The sequence below is a fragment of the Eschrichtius robustus genome, chromosome 6, assembly GCF_028021215.1.
Source record: "Eschrichtius robustus isolate mEscRob2 chromosome 6, mEscRob2.pri, whole genome shotgun sequence".
In the NCBI taxonomy this organism is placed as follows: domain Eukaryota; kingdom Metazoa; phylum Chordata; class Mammalia; order Artiodactyla; family Eschrichtiidae; genus Eschrichtius; species Eschrichtius robustus.
In genome coordinates, this window is record NC_090829.1 from 79,331,818 (window position 1) to 79,341,016 (window position 9,199).

At 44.0% G+C, this 9,199-nt stretch overlaps 1 protein-coding gene across 9 annotated transcripts in view; it reads left to right on the forward strand.

Annotated features, from left to right (window-relative positions):
* Window positions 1-6,177, forward strand: part of GOLGB1 (golgin B1) — a 90,431-nt gene extending 84,254 nt beyond the window's left edge. For 5 of the 9 annotated variants that reach the window (XM_068546636.1, XM_068546638.1, XM_068546639.1 and 2 more), the window contains 5 exons: window positions 1,085-1,240; window positions 2,339-2,436; window positions 2,894-3,028; window positions 4,397-4,502; window positions 4,761-6,177. In XM_068546636.1, coding sequence (XP_068402737.1) covers window positions 1,085-1,240; window positions 2,339-2,436; window positions 2,894-3,028; window positions 4,397-4,502; window positions 4,761-4,895 — 630 coding nt within the window. In that variant the 3' untranslated portion in view covers window positions 4,896-6,177. Of the gene's footprint in view, window positions 1-1,084; window positions 1,241-2,338; window positions 2,437-2,893; window positions 3,029-4,396; window positions 4,503-4,760 lie in introns of those variants that run through there. The other 4 variants (XM_068546637.1, XM_068546640.1, XM_068546642.1 and 1 more) reach the window with 2 other exon arrangements.
* The last annotated feature ends 3,022 nt before the right edge of the window (window positions 6,178-9,199 follow it).

Consider the following 9,199-nt stretch of genomic DNA (forward strand, 5'->3'; position numbering starts at 1 on the left):
TTTCTTGTTCTAATTTTCCATATGCATTAAATGTCCTTCCCAGTCAGAGTATCTCTAAAAAACTGTTTATCCTTTCTCCTGTAAATGTTGATTCAACTTTTTTACACAAACATTAACCCAGAATACTTACAAAAAAGAATACTTGAGAAAAGATTGAATGTGCAGCCAGGTACACCAATTTCCTTTCACATAATGTACATTATCCAACAAAGGTACTTCAGAGAGACATCTCTGTGGTTGTTAATGTATCTGGATGTTAATCATAACTAAAACTTAAAATTTGACAGCCTGCAAGTGAGGAATTAGAATTATAGTTCCAGGGGAACCGAATTCAAGTCATTGGGTAGAAGCTACAATGGGTAAATTTTTTATTCAATATGAAAAAGAAAAATACCTGTTTTTGACATGGTAAAAAATGGCTTGGGCTGCTGGACACATTCAAGGGAAGACTGAATTACTACCTGTTACTCATGCAGTAGAGGAGAGCCCTGCCTTGAGTAACTGAAATGCTTCCCCCTGAGTTGATGCTCCCAATATAGTTTCTTACATACATAGGCATAGTAGGATTTATTCTGTTTCTCCCTCTTACCACCTGTTATCATTTTTACTTTCTCGGTAGTTTGTAACTCTCTACAGCATTGAAGAATCTGCCCAGGAATATTACTGTATGAATTTTTAGGTGATAGCTCTGTCTCCAGCCATATTGAGCTCTGAGGATTATAGTCATTTATTAGTAATCTCAACTTGGACCAAAGCTATTGCCTTTTTCCTTTTACAGGCCTCGGTTAGCCTATCCTGTGAGATTGCTTTTGGGTTTCTGCCTCCTGGTTTTTCAGTTAATGTAGTAGGCACCATAAATAAAGTTTTTTACCACTCTTCCAGAATTGTTTTCCTTTCTCAGTTGAAAAATTCTGAGTTTTCTCACGTTGGAGGAACACAGTGCTATTTTTGCTATTATTGAAAGAAAGGTCTTGCATAAAAAAATTAGATCCTTAAGACTCAGGACAGCTTGCCTACACACTGCTCGTGGTGAAACTAGTGAAACAGTCCTATGGGCTGGTGCTTATCCTCTCTCCTATTTCAGTTCTCTCAACTGCTGGAAGAGAAAAATACTCTTTCCATTCAGCTCTGTGACACCAGTCAGAGTCTCCGTGAGAACCAGCAGCACTACAGCGACCTTTTCAATCACTGCGCGGTTCTGGAGAAGCAGGTTCAAGAGCTGCAAGTGGTGAGTGAGAAGGTGAGAGGCCGGGAAAAGTGTTGGGAAATTGAGTGCAGATGATAAAGCGTAAAGCGCAGCATCGAAGAGGTGAATGTCTTCAGGCTGAGGATTCATTAGGTGTGATGGAGACAGTGAGAGGAGAGGAGAGGAGGAATAAGGTCCAGGAAAAACTAAAGAGTGAACGGATTAGGGGCTTCCCTGGTGGCGCAGTGGTTAAGAATGTGCCTGCCAATGCAGAGGACACGGGTTCGAGCCCTGGTCCGGGAAGATCCCACATGCCGCGGAGCACCTAAGCCCGTGCACCACAACTACTGAGCCTGCGCTCTAGAGTCTGCAAGCCCCAGCCACTGAAGCCTGCACGCCTAGACCCCGTGCTCCGCAACAAGGGAAGCCACCACAATGAGAAGGCCGTGCACCGCAACGAAGAGTAGCCCCTGCTCGCCACAACTGGAGAAAGCCTGCGTGCAGCAACAAAGACCCAACTCAGCCAAAAATAAATAAATAAATTAATTAATTTTTAAAAAGAGTGAATGGATTAGAAGGAAAAAGATGAGAGAGGTGGTGGGAGAGAAATCAAAAAGTGAGTGGGAAACAGTGATGACTGAGGCTTTTGGAAGGCTTTTTGCTTTAAGTAATGAGAAAGCTGTAGGAAGATTTGGACCTGAGAAAGTAGGCAGAGCTGTTGACAGCAGTGGAGAGGAGAGGTTGTTGAAGTTGGAGGAGACTGAGAGTTAGGGTGGAGGTGAATAGGACACGGAAGGAAGAGGAGGGGTTGGGGAGGAGTTGTGAACAAGGGAAGGAGCAGAGTAGCTTCTGGAATGTACATGAACCTCCACTAGAAGAAAGCAGATTTCAGTGATAAGCCTTTAAACTTTTAAGAGGAGAGATTCAAGAATGAGAATCTGAAGGAAAATCTAATCAAGAGTTTCATGTAGGAGATTAATCTATTAGGACAAAAGATTCTCACTTGAAATCTGTACTTGAAGAGAGTGATAACGGAGGTATTCCTCTCCACATTTCTCTTTCTCTCCAATGCCTAAGTGAGTTCTCAGTTTGCCTAAGCACAGTTTCTAAACCGCTTTCATCACTGAATTACTAAACTTATTCTTCTTCTAGGGACCACTGAATATAGATGTTGCTCCAGGAGCTCCCCAGGAAAAGAATGGAGCTCACAGGAAGGGTGATGCTGAAGAACTGAGGGAGCCACAGCTAAGGTTGGGGAGGAGTTCTCAACCCCGGAGCGTGTGCTATGTTTGCAGAAATTGGGCGGTCATCGAGTTAGAACAGGAGTCCGTTGTATGGATTTACTATGCCTTCTTATCTTACTGGCCTCACAGAATTAATGTGAGGATTAAAAAGTGACAATTCTAATAACAAATTGTGTGTGAATAGTTCCTACAGCAACCCCCCCTGCCACACACACACCTTACTAACGTTATGGTGTTCAAGTGAAAGCTATTCAGTCGGTCCCTAAAATCTCTTAAAGCATTTCCTACAGCTTTAAGAGATTTTCCTACATCTCTTGACAGGTATGCTTTTAAAATAGTCTTGGTGTTTGTACAGTCTTCTGTAAATTTTCATGCTTTATAACCTTATGAAGACTTCGGATCCCTTGTATCAGCAACTATGTCCTGCATCTAGTGATGCTGTTGTTCTCCTTTTGTCCTGAAGCTTTTCTGAAGCCCAGCAGCAGCTGTGCAACACTAAACAGGAGATGAATGAATTGAGGAAGCTGCTGGAGGAAGAACGAGACCAAAAAGTGGCTGCTGAGGCTGCCCTCTCCATGGCCGAGGAGCAGATCAGGCGGTAAAGGGCCGAGGGACACAGCCTCTGTTCACTTCTGACCCTTTCTGATCATACTCATGTGCATTTCAGTGGCCAGACTTGGGGCTAATTAGGATCTAGTTCTCATCCTGAGATGGGTGCTGTAGTGAGGGTAGGATCAAGACAAGCCACGTTAATCCAAGCTCAGCCCCTCCGCAATTCCCTCTTTGGCCCTGATGCAGAATGGAAATTGAGGCAGCTAATCAAGCGCTGCCTCCCAGGCCTGGCGCTGCCGTTGTCATGTTAGCACCTCACATGCAATCTGCAGTGCTTGTGGAACTCAGCGGACTTGCCATTTAAAAGCAGCTCACCAATACTTATAAACATCTCCTCTTTCCTCAGCCTAGCCTACAGAAGGTGACAGACAGACCTACGTGGTACCAGACCATTCTGTCCGCATCAAGGCTGCCCCTGAAAAGCTTATCTTACGGAGGAACAGACACAGAAGGGTTCCTGTGCAGCCAGCCTGGCTCTCATGAGGAGAACAGGCAGGATGGAGCTAGGCTGGGCGTGTTCAGTTTCTCTTTCCAGGCTCACAAATCAGATTAAAGTGTTCCTTCTCTCCTGGAGAAAAGTGTGGGCCCTGCCAAGAGAGTCCAGGAGTTTTAGGCTAATGGACATCCCTTCACGTGGAGGAAACATCAGGAGTAGAGTTCCACCCTCCCCACCACGATTAAAATGTGCATCCCTCTAGGCAAATGCTTGATCAAGTGTGTGCTGTGTTTACTCACAGCCCCTTGATACATTTCTCATTTTTGTGAGAAACCATTGAGTGGATAAAGGCAGCTGCTTCATTAAATGGAGAAGTTCCAGTATTAAATAAATAAGCAAATCAGCAAAAAATGAAGCAGAAAGCAGTAGAGGCTGCCAGTTCAGTTTAATTGTAAGAACCCCACAAAAATCTTTCTTGGATGCTTTTGCCTATTAGCTTTTAATAAATGGAAAAAAAATTAATGCGCTTCTCTGAGTCAGGTGTGGTATAGCAGAGGTTTAGAGACACACCTGGGCTTTGAATTCTAGCTCTACATCTCACTGGCTGTGCCACCGTGGAAAAGTACTTTTACCTCTTTAAGCCTTACTTTGAAGATAATAGCACCAACCTCAAACCTGAGGATTAGATGTATGTAAAGCACGTGATCCAGCATCTGATCCACAGTGGGCAGTCAATTCCTGGTAATTATTACCATCTCTACTGCTGCTGAAAGAAATCTGTCTGCCCTTACACTCCTTGCATGGGGGTGGGGCCGTGGGAGCAGCCCTTGCTGCAAGTCCCTTACCCTGCATCACATGACAAGAAGGCCATCAGCCTCTCATGCCGTGGACCAATGCCTCTTTTTCTTCTCAACACAGGTTGGAGCATGGTGAATGGGACTCTGCCCGGTCTCCTATCATTGGCTCCTGTGGCTCCCAGGAGCAGGCACTGTTAATAGATCTCACAAGCAACAGTTGTCGAAGGGTAAGAAGGGGGAAGGATAAAGAGAGGGTACTGTGCTCTCAGACAGGGCTGGCTGTGTTGAGGGCAAGGGGTCAAGGAGAAGGAATGTGGGCCTGAGACTGGAAGGGTATGGAAGGTTGGAAGAAACTAGTGGAATCTGCCAAGTTGTTGGCCCCGAGGGGCTTTCTCTCAGGTTACCTCTTTTCTACAGTGGTTGGAGAAGGGAAAGGGACAATCTCTATAGGGCAAAACTCTCTGACTTTCAAATTTTCCTTTCAGACCCGGAGTGGTGCTGGCTGGAAGCGGGTCCTGCGTTCGCTCTGTCATTCCCGGACACGGGTGCCACTGCTGGCAGCCATCTACTTTCTGATGGTTCATGTCCTACTCGTTCTATGTTTCACAGGCCATCTGTAAACCTAGTTCTCACCTTTTGGATCACTCCCCTCAGAACTTGAAATTCCCTCACCTCTAGCATCAAAACCATCAATTCCAATGGAACAATCTTCCCACTTACAGGTCCTCTCTCCAACTCTCCACAGAAAGTGCCTGCAAAAACAGAGGTGGATATGAGCACAGGTTAGAGCTGCAGGGACCAGTGAGTCTGCTTTCTTCTACTGTCCAGGGCCTGACACTTCTGCATAATCTGAGGAGGCCCCACAGTTGGTTATTGAGCCCAATAATTGTTCATATTTTGCAGGGCCCTGATCTTTTATGGTCCTATGAAAGATGCTGAGGAATGTCTCTCAGCCAGGAGGATGGTTCCAATAAACCTAATAATCAGAAGTCCAATATCATTTTGATTGACACTTTCTTTGTCTCATGTACCTTATATTTTCTCCTGCTTCAGAGGGAAGGTGAACCTGCCATAAACAATGGCAGGGGGAATGTTCTGGGGAACATTATCTCATAGGATATCTAATTAGGTCTCTGGCAAAATGGAGCCAGAATAGAAGAACTCCCCAGGGCTTTTAGCTGTTGGATCACAGGGGAGGACGGCCTCTCTTCCCCTGGCTGTTCAGACATGATTGGAGTGAGAGTCATGGTCCTGGACTATAGGGTGAGGATCCCACTGCTTATCCCTTGATCACATGTGTACTAAGGTATTAAGTGGCCCGTGCCTTTCCTTTCACTGAAAGGCAAGAGGAACTGGCTATGGACAGTGGGATTCAATTCTTGTCATTCGTGTGTTATCTGAATAAGCCTCGAATGTGGGCCCTAAGACAGTACACTAGGAACCAGTCCTAGGTGAGGCACTGACTGCCAGCCAGGGAGGTCTGACTGGTGTGACAACCACTCCTAGCCGCTTGAAGTACGAAGCTGCTTTGCTGTTGGTGACAGTTATTCCGGTTTCTCATTGCGTCGTCATCTGCCCTCTGCGGTAACAGAGAGCTGAGGAAAATGGAAGGAGATTATAGAGAAGACAAAATATTTAAATCCAAGCCTGAGAATGACAGCCGGGTTTTGAATTCCATTTGTGCCTATTCCCCACCTCTCCTTTCTCCAACCCTTACCCGTTGGTTATTTTCTCATTTTGCACATGTTCCCTGCCTGCTCTCACCACCCAGAGAGGAGAGAAAACTGGTGGACGGACTGATCCGCTCTAATCCTTTGTTCTGTGGTGACCAAATCATGGTCACAGCAACCCAGGAACTTTCCTGAACAACTGTAAAATAATAAAATTATTTTCAGAATGAAATACTGTGGTGGCGTGTAAATGCATGTATACACGGGTGCTTACATATATGTGTTTGCATGCTGAGGAGAGGAAGGCACATAGAGGAAGTAGGGATGGAGTAGCCAGGAATTACCATAGGAGTAGAAAGCTCTGCATATCCAGGCTTCATTCTCACTGGCCAGCATCTGGCTGCTTGCGTCCTTCTAGCCTTAGCTGCTAGACCCCAGGGTGGTGAAGCGGAGTGAGGAAATTCCATCCTAATACTGAACCAAACAAGTTGGGCCTTAGGGCATGAGATTCATGCAGGTTTTTGCCTGGGCCTGGGAGAACTGTCTGGTGCATATTGAAAACATTTTGTCCCTAGGGATCCCTCTGGGTAAGAGTGGGGGAAGGGAAGTCTCATAGGGGAAAAGCAGGATGGGCATTATGATGTGTTTATATCAAGTCACTGCTTGAGAAATGCTAGCTCACTTTCTCAAGGTACAATAAGTAAATTGAACCACGTCTATCTGGCTTTAAGGCCCATGCTTGCTATGTCTCACTGCCTCTCATCAAGAGTGAACTTGGGGGGGGACTTCCCTGGCGGTCCAGTGGTTAAGACTTGTGCTCCCAATGCAGGGGGCACGGGTTCGATCCCTGGTCAGGGAACTAAGATCCCGCATGCCACACGGTGCAGCCAAAAAAAAAAAAACAAAAGAGTGAACTTGGGACATTTGCTAAGGAGAGATGGACTTGATTGTTTTTAAATTTTGTTTTCTTAAAGTGTAGTTGATTTACAATGTTGTGTTAGTTTCTACTGTACAGCTAAGTGATTCAGTTATACATATTTTTCTTATTCTTTTCCATTGTGGTTTATTACATGATATTGAATATAGTTCTCTGCTATACAGTAGGAACTTTTTGTTTATCCATTCTTTATATAATAGTTTGCATCTACTAATCCCAAACTCCCATCCCTCTCCCCCCCCCCCACCCCCTTGGCAGCCACAAGTCTGTCCTTTATGTCTGTGAGTCTGTCTCTGTTTCGTAGATAAGTTCATTTGTGTCATATTTTAGATTCCACATATAAGTGATATCATATGGTATTTAGCTTTCTCTTTCTCACTTCACTTAGTATGATAATCTCTAGGTCCATCCATGTTGCTGCAAATGGCATTACTTCATTCTTTTTTATGGCTGAGTAGTATTCCATTGTATATATGTACCACATCTTGTCATCCAAGATGGGCTTTCTTGTCATCTATGATTAAATTCTATGATTTCTCTAAACAGCTGTATCTGGATGGTGTGTCACAATATCTGGTCTGATCATTTCTATTTTTGACCCAAAATTGGGACTCAAAATGTTCTAAAAGATTTTTTTTTCCTTCTACAAATTTACTCTTCCTTAAGATAATTTTGGTGCTGCCATAATAAATAGGTTATGAAGCAGGAGAAATAATCAGTTGATCTCCATGCTAGGCATAGAATCCTTAGATTTGGAAGTGACTGAAGTCTTACGTTCCTAATGCAGAAATCCCCTCCTCTGTATCTTGGACAAATTTCATCCATTATCTGTTTGAATCCATTGGGGAGCGCACAACTGAGCAAATCAGGTCAGAACTCCATGTCAATCAAGATTAGGAGAGGCTTGGTCAGATACAGTAACAAACACCCCCAAATTCTCAGTAGCTAAAACAGCAATTATTTTTTAGGATTATTTTTTAGTCAAAGACTCCAAGTCCCTCACACAATGGATGGAGCTCTACTTGTAATGTCATTCTTAGTTGGGGACCCTCTCACTCAGGGACCTAGGCTGCCAGAGGAGCCACTCTGGAGAGTTGCAGGTTGCCTTGTGTCTACTGCGAAAAAAATGCACAACCTAAAAGTTGAGAATTATGTTTTATTTGGCAGACAAAACTGAGGACTTAAGCCCAGGATGCAGCCTCTCAGAGATAAGGGAGGAGCCAGGATATATAGGAGTTTTTGCAAAGACCAGATAGTCGGAACTTCAAAAGATTACTGTTAATGAAAGAAAAACAGGTATCTCAAGTTGATGAATTTTCTGTGTATGGGAAGAGGTAAGAGTCTGGGCTCATTGATACGCACCTTAGCTATCTAGGGCCAGTGTCCTGTTCTTTCCCATCCTGAGTCCCCTCAGGCATCACCCTTGGCTTGATAGCTGCAGCATCCTTTATTTACTGATAATGACAGGCAACATTTTTTTCATTCACACTTGGTAAGCAGTGGACAAAGGAGCATAGCAAAGCTTGCACTGGTCTTGAAGTCTCACTTCAAGTCTCACTTGATGTTTCACTTCTTACATTTCACTGGTCAAAACAAAGTCACCTGAGCAAGTCTGACTTCAAGAGGGAAGGGAGGGGCAGCAAATCTTACAGAACAGTAATACAGAATACCACAAAGACCTTCCATCATCTGGTACCACCTAGTTTTTTCAGACTTCTTCCTACTACCTGGGACCAAATCTTTCTGAATTAGCTCACACTCCTCACTGCCCCCTAAACAATCTCTGAACTTTCCTCCCTCCATGTCTTGCCTTTCCCCTATGAGTTATGCCCTTCCATCATTTGATTGATCAACGTTTATTTGAACATCTACTGTATGCAAACCCCAGTTTTTAGTACTGTGCGTAATGTGGAAGTGACTTTCTTTTTAAATGTTATCTTTCAAAATCACATAAAAATCATTTTTTCCATTAAACCTTTCTTTATTCCTTCAGCCCCTACCAAATTCTCTAAATTTCTTCAATATAAACAGATACAATTGCCCACCTCTTTAGGACACAAATGCTGTTGTACAGCATTCTTCTATGTGTTTTCTAGTTGAATGTTTTGCTCCCCTGACCAGATTAGAGACTCTGAGAGTAAGAGCAGCACTTTTTTATGACCTCTGGAACCCTCAAAGCCTTGCAAAAGAGTAAGCACAGAGCATTTAATCCTTATTTATTTCAATGCCTCAGCAGAAGGAACTGACTCAAACTTCAGGAAGTAGCTGTGAAGACAGGGTAGCAGGAAATGACAGAAAACCTGAATACGGAACTGAA